This window comes from Capricornis sumatraensis, chromosome 14, assembly GCF_032405125.1.
Source record: "Capricornis sumatraensis isolate serow.1 chromosome 14, serow.2, whole genome shotgun sequence".
NCBI lineage: Eukaryota > Metazoa > Chordata > Mammalia > Artiodactyla > Bovidae > Capricornis > Capricornis sumatraensis.
In genome coordinates this window covers 11,981,043-11,998,965 of record NC_091082.1, presented here as the reverse complement: position 1 = coordinate 11,998,965, position 17,923 = coordinate 11,981,043, and the positions used below count along the sequence as shown (strand labels likewise).

At 60.1% G+C, this 17,923-nt stretch overlaps 1 protein-coding gene across 1 annotated transcript; it reads right to left on the bottom strand.

Moving 5' to 3' along the window:
• Positions 1–2,949: 2,949 nt before the first annotated feature.
• On the bottom strand, positions 2,950–12,269 carry CDK18 (cyclin dependent kinase 18). The gene is made up of 15 exons (XM_068985939.1): positions 12,146–12,269; positions 11,840–11,979; positions 11,126–11,251; positions 9,892–9,948; positions 8,830–8,944; positions 8,576–8,670; positions 8,324–8,386; positions 6,776–6,899; positions 6,560–6,680; positions 5,713–5,810; positions 5,390–5,495; positions 5,241–5,283; positions 4,351–4,441; positions 3,979–4,056; positions 2,950–3,330 (listed from the first exon to the last, which is right to left on the bottom strand). Exons 1-15 carry the CDS (start codon positions 12,267–12,269, stop codon positions 3,296–3,298), a joined length of 1,416 nt encoding a protein of 471 aa, XP_068842040.1. The 3' UTR covers positions 2,950–3,295.
• Between the last annotated feature and the right edge of the window lie 5,654 nt (positions 12,270–17,923).

The window sequence follows — 17,923 nt, the reverse complement described above, 5'->3', positions numbered from 1 at the left end:
GCACGTGCCCCACACCTGGAGCCCAGCAGGCAAACAGGGCGGTGCCCGTGGTCAGACCAGCAGCCCTGACCACCCAGACCAGAGAGATGGCGTGACTGAGAGCCGCAGGAAGGGAAGAGGCGGCCCCAGGGCCGAGCCCAGCATCCCCCTGCAGCACCGCTGAAGAAGACCTCCTGTCAGCAGCTGAGGGCCCCTGCAGGGCGCCGTGCCCGGCTGGACGGGCTGGTGTGGTGAAGGGACAAGCCGGCGGGTGCCCCAGGCACTCCTGACCCATCCCAGGGGCAGAAGACGGCAAAGGGCGGCCAGAGGGGAAGATGGCCAGCCAGGGACTCCAGCCCAGGGGCAGGCCGCCGCTCGGGAGAGGCGTATGAGAATGACGGTGGGGCGCCCAGAAGACAGAGGGGCCCAGGACACCTGCCCTGTGCGGTGGTGGTCTGGCCACTGGAGAGGCTGAGGACGGCCCTCAAGGCCCGTCTGCCCCAGTCGCTCACAGCCATCACTCCACCAGCTTCCTTCTCCAGTAACATCCTTTTTCCTCAGGCACTGATCACACATGAGGCCTAGGGGGAACCTCCCAACTCCGCCCCAGAGCTCTCTGGGGCAGAAACTCAGAGTGCTGTGATGTCTGCACAGAGACCCCCAGAGTCCCCTCGACCACTTCAGCCTCCAGAGAGGACAGGAGCTGCCGCAGCAAGAGCGGCCACCCTGCCCCTCCAGACTCTCAGTGGGGCCGGCGCCTGTGTGAACCCCTGGGTGCTGCTGCCCGGGGTACAGCGGTGGCCTCTGGTCCCTGCCCCTCCAGACTCTCAGTGGGGCCGGCGCCTGTGTGAACCCCTGGGTGCCGCTGCCCGGGGTACAGCGGTGGCCTCTGGTCCCGAGAGGAGCTCCAGCAAAGCAGCATCTGCTCCAACTTCCCTCCTGTGCCCTTCTCCGGTCCGCCCCCCTTCTCTCTTTGCCCTCCTTGAAGACCCACAGCTGCAGCGGCTGACAGACCTGGACTAATTTGCCGTGGGACCCCAGGCGAGTCATTTAACCCCGGGGAACCTTGCTGTCCGCACCAGCAAAACGGGCAGAAAGGGGGCTGCTGTGAGGCTTCGACAAGAGGCACGGCGGTGGCACATAGTAGGGAGCTCAGCAAACCTCGGATCTTGCTAGTCTCCTCCCAAATTCAACTTTAAAAGCCCATTGCAGATCCCCACCAATGTGGTTCCCGGCCCCTGCCCTCCAGTTTGGTGACCGGCTGCCTTTAGGAAGTGAGGGGATTAAGGCTGGCAGAATCAGCGTGGAGAACCAGGCCCCGATCCACCCCCTACGTCCACGGTCTTGGGCACGCCACCCGAGCCTTCAACACGACCTTCCTCCCCTGGGAAGCAGCCAGCCCCTCACGTGTGCCGGCAAACTGCAAAGTACTCACGTGTGAGGCATCAGACGCAGCCCGACATTCTCAGGGTGGTCTTGGGGAAAACAAACCTGGACACTGAACTGGAAAACAGCACAACGCTGAGAACTCTGGGAGATTAGTGTGAAAGGAGGTGTGAACAGACCCAGGGTAAGGGGGCATCTGGGAAGCGGGAAGGGGAGTCAGGTCTGTGCAGTTACCGTTGGGCTGGAAATACAGGTCTCCCTGGTTCTGCTGTGCTGGCCTTGACCATTTTCCACGTCAGCCCTCTCTTAAACCTTCCTCCCTGCCTCCCAAGAAGTCAGAGACTTACTCGGTTGGGGGAGCACAAAGGTCAACTACATCAGACAGAACCCAGACCCTTCCCCAGGACCCCTGGCAGCAACTCGGGCCACGGCGGCAACAGAACCAAGTCCCAGGCCTCTCCTGCACCCATCCCGGGTGCCCAGGACTGACTGCCAGCCCTGAAGGCAGCAGCATCCAGAATACAGCAGGGAGAGTACGGGGCACCAGGCCCATGGCCCCGAGTGGGCTCAGGGACACACACTAACCAAACTCTCTCCGCTTTATCTGCACAGACACAAGCCCGGCCTGCACTCGGGCGGCCTGGGGAGGCCCTTCCGTCCCCCACCTTTGGCATCAGTTTGTCAACATCAGCTTTTGTGCAGGAGACTGCTCACTCCTTTCTGTACCACATGAATTAAATATATTATCTGTCTTTATGCTGAGTCACAGGATATTCACAGTAGTGGTGGGGGGTGGGGGTGGGGACTTACTGGGAAGCCAAGACCCTCCAGGGCTGCTCCTCCGGCAGAAGAGGGCGGGCAGGGGGCCTGGCCTCCCTTTGGCCTTGACATCTAAGACCCAGCCCAGTGTTGAGACTTTGGGAATACAAGAGGTGTGCTCCATAGGGGGGTGGAGGCGCCTTCTCTGGGGCCACGGCCCGGCACACTCCCGGTCCCCTGGGGCTCAGGGTAAGAGCCAACCCCATCCCACCCCACCTTCCTGCACCTCAGACTGTGGGCCTGGCCTCCTCTGGGCATGGGGAGGCTCCAGTCAGGCCGGAGCAAGGACAGAGCCACGGGCACCGGGGAGGAGCAGAAGAGGAAGGCTGTGCAACACCACGGAGCTGGGGCCGGCCTGACACCAGGCTCAGGGTGAGCCTGCACACCCAGGTGCTGCCCGCAGGACGCTGGTCCAGGGCCCCGTGGGACTGGCTGGGCCACCAGCAGCACACGGGGCCCCTGGCAAGGAGCGGGCCGTGGGGACAAGTCGGGGGGAATGGGAGAGGGGGTGCGGCTCTGTCGCTCTGGGGACGGCCGCCCCCGCAGGTGGGAGGGGCTTTGGCACAAACGTTGGCACCCAGGGTTCCAGGGTCCCAGACAAGGTGCCATGTCACTTCCTGCTCTCAGAGGGGAAACAGGGGAAAGATGTGCAGGCTCCCAGGGGCCTGAAAGGGTCTCAACCAAACTGATGAGGCAGGCAGGCCCCCGGGAGGTCAGGGGGCACAGTGGCGCCCATGTCCAAGGCACACTGCTCAGCTCAGCCTCTGGACTCTCCAGTCCCTGTGGGTTCCCCGCTGGTGCCCAAGGGCTTCAGGGTGGGAAAGTGCCTGAGGTTGCTCTCTGCCCACCACCTCTTCCAAAGGAAGCAGCTCATGCCTGGCCCCAGGGCAGGCAGTGGAGGGATTGGTGTCTGGGCCAAGGGGTTGGTGTCTGGGGAGGCACATGGGAAGCAGGGAGAGGAAGCAGCCACGGCCAGCTGGGCTGCCCAAGGTCTCCTGGGCCGGCCACCAGCCCTCACGCATCTGTCCTCCGAGGCTGCACGGGCCCCATCCCGCTGCAGCTGTGCACGGTGTGACCTCTCGCCCCTGGGCCACAGGAGGGCGGGCACAGTTCAGAAGATGCTCTGTCGGCGGTTCTTCCCTCGCCCTGGAAAATGGAAGGAAAGATGTGGGGCTGCAAGGAGGAGGCGGGGGGCCAAGGTCGCCTGAGATCAGCAGGGGCGGACTGCTCTGCCAGAGCCAGCAAGAGCATGGGCTCAGGAGCTGGTCAGTCCTGAGCTCTAATCCCATCCCTTCTACTCACTCACTGTGTGAAACTGCAGCTCAGCCTCCCAGAGCCTCAGTCTCCTTGCCTGAGAAATGGGGAGCACTACCAATGGTATCGACTTCAAGGAAAATTTTAGGATTAAATAAGATGCTATATGGAAAGCACTTATCACATCTGAGGCCATCAGCTAGTCTGGAAATAAGTGCAGTTCTCCCAGGATAGAGGCTACACCCGGAGCTCAGAATGTGCTGAGAGAAGGCACCAGGAAATGGGCACACCTTCATGGGGCTACTTTCAGATGCGGCGTTCTGTCTGGGGCACGGGTTGAGGAGGAAGACACAAGGAGGAAGCCTGGGCAGCAGATAGGGAAACCGGCCCTGCCCTGCTCCCTGCAGGCCCCCGGAAGAGAGGCCTGGGTCGGGGAGGAGCCCCCATCTCCCGGCCCTATCTCTGTTCCTCAGGAAGGCAAGTGCTGCCCGCCCTGGCCTCCTCTAGTCAGGGCAAGCAATGGGGAGGACAGGCCCCTACCTGGCTGCTGGAAGGCCAGACCCCGGTAGCCGGGGTCCTTCTGGAGCTGGATCTCCTTCAGGGAGAAGAGGGAGGCAGCTGCGGGCAGAGAGGGCACAGGCCAGGAGACCGCTCAGCGAGCCGGCTCCACTCCCACAGTCTGCGGCCCCTCGCCCACCACGCGCGGGGAGCTGGGCACCCCTTCAGTCGGGCTGGCAGCCCCAGGATGACTGGGTTTGCTCCCCTCGTTACTAAGGAAAAACTGGGGACAGGGAGCCAGGTTGCTCAGCCAGACCTGGGCCCTGGGCTCTGGGCTCTGCTCCCTCCTCGCCCAGACCCACTGCCCCGTTCCCGGGTCCAGGGAGGCCCCCCCAGCCTCGCCCTCGCACTCACTGTCTTCCAGCTGGTGCACGCGCTCCCCCAGAGACCGGAAGTAGGGGTGCCTCAGGGCCGCCTCTGCTGACACGCGGCTCTTGGATTCATACTGAAAGGCAGAGGGTGGTGGCTGCAGGGACCCCTCTGGCAATATGACCCCTACGCTTAGTCCCCTGGCCCAGATGAGAGGGCCAGTCTGACCTGAGCAACCCTTCGGGTCACCTAGCTGCTGCTGTTGCTGCTGCTAAGTCACTTCAGTCGTGTCCAACTCTGTGCAACCCCATGGACAGCAGCCTACCAGGCTCCTCCATCCCTGGGATTCTCCACACAAGAGTACGGAGTGGGCTGCCATTGCCTTCTCCACCTAGCTGCTAGCCCGGCTCAAGACTGGCACAGAGCTCAGGGTCCCAGGTCCCCAGCCACCAGGAGAGAACCAGACATGGGACTTAAAGAAAATGATCTCTTTTGGGGATGGAAATACAGATGCAAAAGTATACACAATTATAACTTGAATACCAGTAATACTAACAAGTAATACTAAGAACCACCCTTACTGGGTGCTTAAGCAAGGCGGGCACCGTTCTAAGTGTCTTCAACAACCTCACTTTACCCTCACAACCATCTTACAAGGTGTGAGTGATTCACTCCACTGTGCAGCTGAGCCAAGCGAGGCACAGCTGAGCTCTGTAACCTGCCCACGGGCTACGCAGCTAGGGTTTGAACTGGGTTTTCAATGTGGAGCACGCCTGCTCTGAAGTCTGGGGAGGCCGGCGCTCCTCTCGTGCCAGGGGGCGGGGGGGTCCCAGGGAGCCCCAAGCCGGCCCGGCGCTGGGACTGGGGGCCAGGATGACGTCCCGAGGCTTCAGCTCCCGGCCTGCTGGGCCACGGCCCGCAGGGAGCACACTCACCAGGAGGAGGCTGCTCAGGAGGTTGATGCCGTCAGGGTCCAACCTGCGGGAGGAAGGAGCTAGCTCAGGCCTGTGGGGGCGGGCGAGCCCCGAGGCCGCTTCCCCGAGGGGCCGTGAGGACCACAGGGACAGGAGCGGGCGGAGGCTACCTGGGAGCGTGGCTGAGGAGCGGCTGGGGGAGGTATCGGGGGAAGTTGTAGGCTCGGAACTCCGACAGGGCCATCACACCGGGCCACGTCTCTTCCGTGGGGGTCCCTGGGGAGATGAGAAGGGGTTGGGAGGGTGAGAGGCCAGGGCCGAGGGCGACGTTGGGGTGGGGGTGGGTGGCAAGGGAGGAGGTGGGGGCAGAGAGTGGCCGCCGCCCCCGGGACCCCCAGCCCTGGAGGATCTCCCCCGTCCCAGGAAGTGTCCACGCAGGACGGGGTGCTGGCGCCCCCTCGAGGTGAGACGGAGGGAGCGGCAGGAGACTGACCGAGGAGTCGGAAGATGAGGTGCAGCTCCTCCTTGACCGTGGAGCCGGGGAAGAGCGGCCTCCCTGTGGCCATCTCGTAGTGGATGCAGCCCACACCCCTGCAGGAAGCCATGGGCAGGGCCGGCGTCAGCCTGGGCCTCCTTGCACCCACGCTCCCTGGCGCTGCTCCCCCGCGATCGCCGCCACGGAGGCTCGAGTGGGTCACGGCACGGGGATGCCGAGGCTCCTAGCACAGCATGGCCCTCCAGGGCAGTCTCCGTTTGGGGAGCCTCTGGGCTTCAGGACGCTTTGATCTCTCCCCCTTTTACTCTGTAGGGTTGGCGGCTGCATAGCCAGCACCCCTGTGGCAGCTCTTCAAGCTGCGCTATCTCAAACTGTGTCCATCATGTACCCCCACCGGAAGAGAGAAGCCCACAGATTCACTCTCCAAGGAAACCACGGCATACTGCAGAGGCCATTCATCGGAGACCTGTGTTTTACCTGGAAACCTGGGCCAACTTTTCATTCTACACTGAATCCTGTGTGTGTTAATTTTAATACAAAAATAATGCATCCTTTCTAAATTTTTCAGCGGAACTGATTCTTGGGGAAGATTCATCATATGCACTGTGGGGGCCCCCCTGTACCCTCTGGTGACCCCCTATGTGCTCCTGGCAGGTATTTCGGAAGCACAGCCCAGCACAGTCTGTTGAGAACCAGGGAAACCCCGATGTAGCCCTGACTTAGTTCTCTGATATCCAGTTCAGTAGGATGCCACATAGCTTTTATTCAAAGGAAGTTAGACAGTCCTTTGAAGAAGCCTGTGGGGCAACAGAGGAGAGTCGGGAGGTCCCACAGGCTCGCTTACCACATGTCTAGGGGGGTGGAGTACTCCGTGGACCCCAGCAGCACGTCGGGGGGCCTGTACCACAGGGTCACCACCTCATTGGAGTAGGTCTTCGTGGGCACTGACTTGGCCCGGGCCAGTCCTAGGAGCAAACCGTCACTGCACCTCCCTGCTCCGTGCACTCGCGTCCCGGAGAGTCTCTGGGGTCCTCCCAGCCCCGCGGGCTCTGGCCCTCACCAAAATCGGCCAGCTTCAGCTCCCCTCTCTCGTTGATGAGCAGGTTCTGAGGCTTCAGGTCCCGGTGCAGGATCTTGCGGCGGTGGCAGTAGGCGAGGCCCCGGAGCAGCTGGAACATGAAAATCTGCGGGGAGAAAAGGGAGGGGGCAGCCCGAGGTGGGAGCACGCCCCGGGGCTGGGGAGGAAGGGAGCCTGCACCTCTGCCCTGGGGCTGGGACGGGGTGGGGGATGCAACTGGGTGGAGGTGAGGTACTGGAGACTACCTGGTTCTCCTGCCCACGTGGACGCCCTGTCCTAGGCCCCACCCAGAAGGGAGGGCACCGGGCACACAGAGGAGGCAGCAGGGTGGGCAGGAGAGAGCGCTCCAGCAGTGAGCTGAGAGGGGCCACTGTGGGCCAGGAAGCCTGCCCACTCATGAGGGGCCATTCACTCCTGCGAGCTTCCCCAGAAGCTCCTCTTCACCCTGGCAGGTAACTGGTGCCCTCAAGTGACAGGCGTGCTGGAAGCGGGGAGGGTTACAGCAGGCCTGGGGGGGCGGTCCATGGACAGATGAGCTGGAAGCGGGGAGGGTTACAGCAGCCCTGGGGGTGGGGGGTGGTCCATGGACAGATGAGCTGGAAGCGGGGAGGGTTACAGCAGGCCTGGGAGGGTGGTCCATGGACAGATGAGCTGGAAGCGGGGAGGGTTACAGCAGCCCTGGGGGTGGGGGGTGGTCCATGGACAGATGAGCTGGAAGCGGGGTGGGTTACAGCAGCCCTGGGGGTGGGGGGTGGTCCATGGACAGATGAGCTGGAAGCGGGAAGGGTTACAGCAGCCCTGGGGGTGGGGGGTGGTCCATGGACAGATGAGCTGGAAGCGGGGAGGGTTACAGCAGCCCTGGGGGGGTGGTCCATGGACAGATGAGCTGGAAGCGGGGAGGGTTACAGCAGGCCTGGGGGTGGGGGGTGGTCCATGGACAGATGAGCTGGAAGCGGGAAGGGTTACAGCAGGCCTGGGGGTGGGGGGTGGTCCATGGACAGATGAGCTGGAAGCGGGGAGGGTTACAGCAGGCCTGGGGGTGGGGGGTGGTCCATGGACAGATGAGCTGGAAGCGGGGAGGGTTACAGCAGCCCTGGGGGTGGGGGGTGGTCCATGGACAGATGAGCTGGAAGCGGGAAGGGTTACAGCAGGCCTGGGGGCACGGTCCATGGACAGATGAGCTGGAAGCGGGGAGGGTTACAGCAGGCCTGGGGGGTGGTCCATGGACACATGTGCTGGAAACAGGGAGCGTTACAGCAGGCCTGGGGGATGGTCCATGGACAGATGAGCTGGAAGTGGGGAGGGTTACAGCAGCCCTGGGGGTGGGGGGTGGTCCATGGACAGATGAGCTGGAAGCGGGGAGGGTTACAGCAGCCCTGGGGGTGGGGGGTGGTCCATGGACAGATGAGCTGGAAGTGGGGAGGGTTACAGCAGCCCTGGGGGTGGGGGGTGGTCCATGGACAGATGAGCTGGAAGCGGGGAGGGTTACAGCAGGCCTTGCAGGGCGGTCCGTGACAAGCAGGCTCTCACCTTGACGTTGTGCATGCTCATGAGGTTCCCACAGTGGTCCAGATACTGCTTCAGGTCACGGTCCTGGAACACGGGGCCTGGCTCAGCCCCACCCTGACCCGAATCCTGGCCAGAAGCCCTCCCGGAGGCGGGGCCCAGCCCGGGAGTGGGACAGGCCCCCGGCTCCAAGCCGCCCCTAAGCCTGGGCCCTTGGCCTCTGGGAACAAGGCCCGGGCCACCTCCACGCTCTGCCCCAGCCCCACGCCCACTCACCAGGTACTCAAACACCAGGGTGAGGGAGCGCTCCGTGTGCACGAGGTCATGCAGGGTCACGATGTTGGCGTGCTTCAGGTTCCGCAGGAGAGACACTATGGGCGACAGGCGCGCCTGAGCCCCGCGTGCCCCTCACCCCTCTTCCTGGGATCAGCCTCGGGGGTCCCCACCCCAGCCATGTCTCCTGGCCCCTAGCTGCCCCCAGGCTCAGGACCCCCCCGGAGCCTCAAGCCCGCAGGACCCTCGGTGCGCACCCTCCCGGATGGCAGTGCAGGGCGCCCCCTCCTCGTGCTCCAGCCGGATCTCCTTCAGGGCCACGAGGTTCTCTGTCAGTTTGCTGCGCCCCTTGAAGACTGTGGCATAGGTTCCCTGGGAGCAAGAACAGCAGTCAGGGCCAGCTCTCCTCTGTCCAGCGCCCTCCTCTCTGTGCCTCTGCCTGGGCTGTGATGTGGGCCAGACTGCCCTGCCAACTGGAGGAGGAAACGGCAACCCACTCCAGTATTCCTGCCTGGGAAATCCCACGGACAGAGGAGCCTGGTGGGCTACAGTCTACGGGGTCTCAAAGAGGCGGACACGACTGAAGTGACTTGGTGTGCACACCCTGCCTACCCTCCCCACCCCGTGCACGTCACTGGAATGCCCATTCCCCCAAAGCCTGCTTCTCTGTGAAGCTGTCCCTAACTCCTCCCTGGTCGGAAGGAGCATCTCTCCTGCACGCTCCCAGCAGGCAAGGGCACCTCTATTACAGCATTAGTTTTGTTCTCCTTTATATTCTGTCACCGTTTACATGCAGGCCTCCTCTGGCTCCCTAGAAGGATAGGGCTACACTCTCCTCCTCTCTGCAAACCATTGCCCACCCCCCAGCCTGGAACACAAAGGCCAGTGCAGTGGCAACAGAAATAGCCAGTAAACACACAGCGCAAAAGCTTATTCTAGGGACCTCCTCAGTCCTCACAGTGCCCTCCACTGACAGGGGGAAATCAAGGCACAGGGGGAGGTCACCCCAGAGCTCACCCCAGGCCACACAGCTAGCCAGCAGTGGAACTGGGACGTGATCCTAGGCATGAAATACTTGCAGAATAAAAAGACTGCATTCTGACCCAGAGTCCATCAGCCACTCCATCCTCAGGGCCTCAGGGCCTCCTCCAGGACCTGGGCCCACCTTAACACCTGCCGAAGGCTCGGCCAGACAGACTGCATGGCCAAGAGCGTGGATGGCAGGAGCTGTGGGCAGGGGCGTGTGAGTGCAGACCAGAGAGGCTGGGGAGACCCCCTTCCTCCTCCTCGCCATCCTGCCTGGCAACCTGGCTTCTTACCTCCCCCAGTTTGTCCAGTTTCACGTATGTTTCCAGTTTCCCAAAGCCGATATCTGACTGAGAGAGAGACAAAGCATCTGTGAGCCTGAAGGCCCCCGCATACGGCCAATCTCCCCGCCCTGGGCTCCAGGCGAGAAGGGAACGAGACCCTGTGGGTCCGAGGCGAGCAGGGGAGGGCAGTGCCAGTCGCTCTCCCCCCGTCTTCTCTCTGTCCCTGGGAGTGAGCTTTTTTCTCCCATGGCAGTGCAGGGACCAGAGCCCAGAGTGCAGGCCTGGGATTCCGTCTTCTCTCTGTCCCTGGGAGTGAGCTTCTTTCTCCCATGGCAGTGCAGGGACCAGAGCGCAGGGTGCAGGCCTGGGATTGCCCCATGCCTTCATCACCTGTCTCCATCCTGGTCAGAAGCCCCTCAAGGACAGGAACTGTACCTTTTCTGTCACCGCACCTTGAGTGTCCAGTTCAGAACCCACTTCCCTACAGCCTCCCATCAGCACACTTGCTCTCGCTCAGCACTCAGTTCAGTTCAGTTGCTCATTTGTGTCCGACTCTTTGCGACCCCATGAACCACAGCACGCAGGGGCCTCCCTGTCCACCACCAACTCCCAGAGTCCACCCAAACCCATGTCCATTGAGTCGGTGTTGCCATCCAACCATCTCATCCTCTGTCATCCCCTTCTCCTCCTGCCCTCAATCTTTCCCAGCATCAGGGTCTTTTCAAATGAGTCAGCTCTTCGCATCAGGAGCCCAAAGTATTGGATTTTCAGCTTTAACATCAGTCCCTCCAATAAACACCCAGGACTGATCTCCTTTAGGATGGACTGGTTGGATCTCCTTGCACTACAACCTTAAAAGTATGGATTCCCGGGCCCCACCACCCAGAGTCTGATTCTGTAGGCATCTGGATGGGGGATCAGAATCTGTGTTTTGTAAGATTTCCCAACGAATTCTGACAGGCCAAGGCTCAGAAACACGTGCTAGCTGGCTTACTGATCTCATCTCAGTGAAGACTCAGGAACCCAGAGTGGGCCCAGCTCCATCACTGGTGGGACCCAACTGGGGAATGGAGATGGACAAAGAAGGATCCGCTGTGGGAATCCTATATAGCCAGCAGGTGGCGCTAGAGGCCCAGAAACCTCCCTGGAAACCGCTGCATGCCTCAGCTGGGACAGGCTAAACCAGGATCATGCAGGGGAGTGGGTGGCCACTCTGGTGACCTCTGACCTTCTTAGGACTCACCAGGGAGGCGCGGCGGGACATTCGGGTGAGCGGTTTGGGCAGGTCTGGGCTCTCCAACTGCAGCTTCTGCAGGAACTCCTGGGGCAGGCGGATGTCCATGGGCAGAGAGAGCCTCTTACTGATGTCCTGCAGGGGCCAGGATGGAACAAGGTGTCCGAGTTTGCTCCCGGGTAGCCAGGGCTTGTGGGGCCTGCATCTCCCAGCCTGGGTCTCTCCTTCCCTGTGAACAGTCCTAGCAGGATTGAATCATGGGTGAGGATTGCTTCAAAGTTGTGCTCAGGGGCAAACATGAGCATCCAGGTGGTGCTGGGTGACCTCAGGAGGTCCCTTGCCCTCTCTGGGCCTCAGAGTCACCATCTGCAGCATGAGACTCCTGTAGACACTGCTTCTGTGAGCCTGTTTTTCATACATTTGGGCACATGGATATGGGCCATAAGAACAATAGTCAAATTGTCTAGCCCTTGCTGTGTACCAGGAATGTTCTGAGCACGTAGCATATATTAACTCATTTCATCTTCATCATGATCATTTTAACATAAGGAGACTGTGGTATGCAGAGGCTGAGTAACCCACTCAAAGTTACAGATCTAATCAATAGCAGAGCTGGGTTTTGAACCCGTGAAGTCTGGCTCCAAGGCAACCACCTTCCTGGGCACACACACTTGTGGATGTGTCTCTTATCACGTCCATAGCATAGAGCCCGGAGCCCCTCACCTCCATGGAGAAGCGGCGTTGGTTCTGCCGCCGGTACTGCACACCTGGGGACGGCTGCCCGGGGTCCTCCCCACTGTCTGTGGGGGAGAAGGTGCTGGACTCTGGCTGGGGATCTCCACCAAGAGGACCAAGCTGCAGGTCTGAAGGGAGAGGCATCAGCTACCCTCCCAGCCTCTGCCCCGGGATGGGGGCGGAGTGGGGAGTCCCGTCCACCCTGACCTCTGTCCTTCCCCACCAGGGCCAGATGTGCTGGTGTGTGGGAAGGCAGCGGAGGGGAGGGGTGGGGAAGGGCCCCAGACCCCTCACCCTCGTTGCGCCGGTTGTGGAGCTGGTTGAACTGCTCTGTGAACTCCGCCAAGGACTCCTCAATGGTCTCAGTGCGGGGCACGGATAGGGAGAAGCGGCGCTTAAAGTTCTTCATCTTGTTCATGATCGGCCGGGAGCAGTGGCAGGTCCTGAGGCAGGAGAGGTGAGAACGGGTGAGAACAGATGAGAATGGATGAGAACAGGTGAGAAAAGATGAGAATGGGTGAGAACGGACAAGAACAGGTAAGAACGGATGAGAACAGGTGAGAACAGGTGAGAATGGATGAGAACAGTTGAGAATGGATGAGAACAGGTGAAAAAAAGATGAGAACAGGCGAGAACAGGAGAGAACGGGTGAGAACAGGTGAGAAAAGATGAGAACAGGTGAGAACGGATGAGAATGGGTGAGAACAGCTGAGAACGGGTGAGAACAGATGAGAATGGGTGAGAACAGGTGAAAAAGATGAGAACGAGTGAGGACGGGTGAGAACAGGTGAGAAAAGATGATAACAGGCAAGAACAGGAGAGAACGGGTGAGAACAGGTGAGAAAAGATGAGAACAGATGAAAACGGATGAGAATGGGTGAGAACAGCTGAGAATGGGTGAGAACAGGTGAAAAAGATGAGAACGAGTGAGGACGGGTGAGAACAGGTGAGAAAAGATGAGAACGGGTGAGAACAGGTGAGAACGGATGAGAACGGGTGAGAACGGATGAGAACGGATGAGAACGGATGAGAAAGGGTGAGAACAGGTGAGAACGGATGAGAACGGGTGAGAACGGATGAGAACGGGTGAGAACAGGTGAGAATGTGTGAGAACAGGTGAGAATGGATGAGAACAGGTGAGAACGGATGAGAACAGGTGAGAATGGATGAAACAGGTGAGAAAGGGTGAGAACAGGTGCGAAAGGGTGAGAACTGGTGAGAACAGGTGAGAAAAGGTGAGAACGGATGAAAACGGGTGAGAACAGGTGCGAACAGATGAGAACAGGTGAGAATGGGTGCAAACAGATGAAAATGGATGAGAACAGGTGAGAACAGGTGAGCATGGGTGAGAACGGGTGAGAACAGGTGAGAACGGATGAGAACAGGTGAGCATGGGTGAGAACGGGTGAGAACAGGTGAGGACAGGTGAGAACAGGTGAGAACAGATGAGGACAGGTGCGAACGGGTGAGAACAGGTGAGGACAGGTGAGAACAGGTGAGAACAGATGAGGACAGGTGCGAACGGGTGAGAACGGGTGTGAACAGATGAGAACGGGTGAGAACGGGTGCAAATGGCTGAGAACAGGTGAGAACATGTGAGCATGGGTGAGCACGGGTGAGAATGGTTGAGAATGAGTGAGAACAGGCAAGAACGGATGAGAACGTGCAGCGGGTCTGGTCGACAGCAAAGGTGAATCCTGGGTCTTCCCATCAAGCTCTGTCAATCACCCTGCACTTGGGGGGCCAGGGCAACATGCTCCTAACCGTCTTCCTTCCAGGGAATCTTATCCCCTCTGGATTCCCTGCCCCTGGGGAGATATTCACAATGTATATCAAGAAGCAGAGAAAAGTATTGCTCATAATAGTGGCTTGATGTACCAACAGGATCCTGAAGGCCCCCCCCAAGGCCAGACGGTAGCCTTTTAGTTGCTGGAGGCCTAGAGAGTTCTGGAAGGAGGCTGGGGGGGTGGCAGGGAAGACACCAGAACCAGGTGGCCCCTGGGCCAGCAGCTCTTTACTGACTTACGTGGAGGAGGCCGAATATGTCGACCGACAGTAAGCCTAACTGATGGATGTCCATAAGCTGAACGTACCTTAGCCTACACCCTCGTAATGCAGTCTGGCCCAAACCATTTCCTCCTAATACTGACACCTAGAAGCCCCTCTCTGGTTTGCTGTGAGTCTGCAGGAGACAGGAAAAGAGGGGAAAGGGATGATGGGGAGGATGGCGGGAGGAGCTGGCCCTGCTCCCATCTCTCCTGCTGAAATATGGGAGGTCCGGAGCAGCTGAATGTCTCAGGGCAAAGGCAGAAGTTTGCCGGAAACAGACAGGCCCCCCCTGGGGAGAGGATGCCGAGCACTGGTCCTTCCCACACAGAAGCCAGCAGGCAGGGCCCCCACTGCAGCACAGACAACGAAGCAGCAGGGCGGGCTGTCTGCTCACCCCTGAGCCCCCTCCCCAGCGAGGAGGGCTTCCCTCCTGAGGCTGCGCAGCCATCCTGGGGCACCCTGCCAGCCTCCCAGCAGCACTGCTGCCACTGCTTTTCCACGCCTACTCCTCCTTCTCCGTTCTGCCCTGGAAACTCAGAGTGCGCCTCCCCCCTCCCCTCCTCCCCGCGGCTTCATAAGCTTCCAGTGTGTCCACCCCCTCATTCTGCTCTGCCCACGTCTCCCTCAGCTACAGTAGGGCTGGGATCAAGAGGCCTCACCAGGCACCCCCCACCCCCCACACCTGCCAAGAAGCCATCAGGGCCAGCCCTGTGATGGAAGGGACCACCCTGCACTCTCTCTGGGTTTCACCCATGCACCAAGCATGGCCCCTCCCCAGAGGATGCTCTCAGCACTGTCACTGGCCAGTAACCAGTTGCCAAGGCAACCAGGCCCCTCCTGAATCCTGGTTTAAGGGATGATGGGTCAGTAACATGTTTACTTTGTGTAATGATCACATCCTTCTGTCCTCAGCCAGCCTGGAAAGGGTCCTTCCGCTGGGCCTGCAGGCTCCTGGCCGCCTCCAAAGGCAGCTAAGTAGAGACCTTCCAGCTCTCCTAGCCCAGACCCCCTGCTTCCTCAGGCTGGCACCTCTCAGAGAATAGGCCTCAGGTCCACACTGCCCGCTGAGCCTATCTCTGCCAGTGGGCCCTGAAGGCTCACTCACTTCAGCCCAACAAATGAAGAGCCAGGCACTGGGGCTAGTGGTGAGTGAAGCCTGGTCCCTCTTCTCAAGGATGTGGGGCTGCGAGGGCTCCTGAGGTGAGAAGGTAGCTGAGAACTCCTCTTGCAGCTTCCCTGCAAACCTCACCCGCCTGGAGCTTCCCTGCTTCTCCATCTCCAAGCTCATCCCCATCAGTCAACCTCAGCCGCCCCTCTGGGCTCTGTGTGATATCCCGAGCCCGCAGTCTTCAGGATTCTCATGGACAGAAAGCTCCCAGAGGCTGCCAGCCACCTCACTCTTGTGTGGAGCTCGCAGGGAAATGGGGGCAGGAACTGATGGAGGCAGCATGTAAATTCCAGTGACAGGAGGGCCTCGACAGGCCCTGCATGTTCGCTCACACCTCCCACACGACGGGACAGTGCTCTCCCCATTGCACAGACCGCCTGTTTACAAGTTGGGCAAACATCAGCATCAGCAAGGAGCGTCAGAAAAAATTCTGATTCCTCGGTCTCACTCTTAGATTCTAGAACTGAGGCTCTGAGGACGGTGTCTGGGAAAATGTGTTTGTAAACACCATCCCTAGTGATCTGAACATTAGAGACATGGTTGGGAAGTAGCTGAGGTCCAGGTAAGGGATGGAATCAGCCCAGGTTTCCAGATGGCCCTAACGTGCTGCGATGGGGAACCCAGGGGGTGGGGGAGGCACAGGAAGTGGGGTAAATGCCCCACCGGGAGGGGAGCAAACGACTGCCCTGCTCGAACTGACGCCCCAAGCTCAGTCATGGTCATCCTAGGGGGTGGGGGAACTGGGCACTTGGCTTCCTGAGGTCTGTGTTCCACCAAGGTGGCGGGGGGGGCAGTCATGCCCTCTTCTAGAAACAGGGCTCCCCATAAAGCTGTCCTACAGTCTGGGATTTATGGGATGGCGGGTTGAGTTGGTGACTCAGGAATCCACCAGGAGCTGCCATAAATCTGACGCCCTTGCTCTTATCTGGAAGGGGGGGGAGGGAAACTCATCAAAAGCCTTGTGGGAGGGAGGCCCCCAATTTCTACAAGACAGAGGAGAACCAGCCTGAATTCCACCCGCCCTCCTGGTGGCTAAGTTAGGAGCAAGGAGCCACCAGTGGGCCCAGGAGGCATGGAAAGAGCGAAACTGGAGACTTGAGCAGGAACGCGGAGCCAAGCGATGCAGACAGACGACACAGGGGACCAGCTGCTCCCAGCCGGCCTGAGAAGAGAGAGAGGACGTGGCTGCCGCTGCAGCAGCAGCGACGGGGGCGAGACGTCAGGATGGGCCTCCTGATGGCGGCCGGGGAGCAGGCAGCGGTAACCACGCAGAGAGTGGACACTGCTCTCCGATGGGGACAACTGGGGCATTGAATCCAGCAGGGTCTGAGTGCGACAGGGCAGACTGGGCAGTGAACGATCTGTTGTTTCTTAGCTCAGGACACAAGATGCCTCTGTCACTTCTGGGGAGTGTCAGCTCCTCAGATTTGAGGGTCAAGGGGGAAGGGAGACAGGAAAAAGGCCTGTTACCTTCGTGCAGTCGGCCCCTCACCCACCTCGGGGGACAGAAGGGCTCAGTGTCACCCAGCCTGAAGCCAGCCCAGGGCTGGGCACAGTGTGGCCTTTGTCCCCAGGGCCAGGGAGCCATCTGGGGCTGTCCCCGGGCAACCGGTGCCAGGGGAAGAGGGAGACGCGCGTTCAGAGATGCTGGCCTGGCTGGGTGTGGGGGGTGCTGAAGGAGCAGTCCCCCTTGGGAGCTGCAGGGTTGGAAGGCAGAGCCCAGCCCTTCCTGCTGCCCAGGTGAGCCCATGAAGTTCTCGCCTACCTGCCATCACTTCCTCCTGGGCACTCACCAGCCAGCCAGAGAAGTGCGTCACACGGCAGGAAAGGGGAGCTGGGCCAGGAGGACACTGACACTTCTCCAGAGGCCGCCGTGAGAAAGGGCAGGGCTCCTGCAGCGCTGGCCGGAGCGGGCACTCAGAGCCACCCTTCCAATCCTCTCTGGCTCCAGAGCGGAGCTGCCTTGCTCAAAATCATGCAGCCACTTCCCGGCTGTTGCCAAGTGCACAGCCTCCGTGACCGCGCCGCTGCTTTCTTCTCCTAGCTGGAACTGCCCTGCCCCTCCAGAGGCCCAGGTCGTAAGTGCTGCTCTCTGCCTCCCGGTCTCCTCCACCCTCGCCCCAAATTCAAAGCCAGACCACCTCAGATGGCAGTTCTGCACTAACGCTACAGGCCGAGGACAGTGTGCAGCCGTCGCTTGCAGGGATGCCATCGCTCGTAGTTCGGCTCTGGTCTTTCATTCCACGATTATTTATTGAACACCCACTGCATGCCAGGCACTGTTGCTGACCCTGAGAATCTAACTTGTGAACAAAACGGGCACTAATCCTGTCCTCATGGTGCTGACGCTCTAATGGGGGTGGGGAGAGGTAGCAGACGAGATAATTAAATCTAATTAAATAAAATACACACCATGTTAGACGGTGACAAGTGCAAGGGAGAAAAAAACAGGAACGAGATGGGGCGTGAGAGGCAAGGTGCTGTCATTTTAAATAGGGTGATCAGGAAGTCTTCCTTGAGAAGGTGGCACCTTCTGAGGAAAATTCTGAGAAGGCACCAGGGAGGGAGCTAGTCATACAGAACTCGGGGGAAGCGGGTAACAGGGAAACAGCAGGCGAAAAGGCCCTGAGGCAGCGGTGAGTTTGGGGCGGTCTGGAGAGCAGAGAGCAGCAGATTGTGCTGGGTCCCCGCGGGGTCTGGGAGGGCCCGAGGGGGTGAGTGATCTGATTGAGTTTAGGTTCTAACAGGCTCCCTCTGACGGCAGCACAGGGGCCGCAGGGAGCCTGGCCAGGAGGCGGCAGTAACAGGGGTGATGACCGGGATCAGAGTGGCGCAGCGGAAGCGGGGACAAGCGC

Bases quoted from the DNA above. Each gene is read 5' to 3' on its own strand.
- CDK18 (XM_068985939.1), bottom strand. From the start codon at position 12,269: ATGAACAAGATGAAGAACTTTAAGCGCCGCTTCTCCCTATCCGTGCCC. The intron at 9,949-11,125 runs GTGAGTCCTAAG...TCTCTCTCTCAG, and splicing joins TGTCCCGCCGCGCCTCCCTG to TCAGATATCGGCTTTGGGAA. The intron at 6,900-8,323 runs GTGAGAGCCTGC...TTCTCCCCGCAG, and splicing joins TGAGCATGCACAACGTCAAG to ATTTTCATGTTCCAGCTGCT.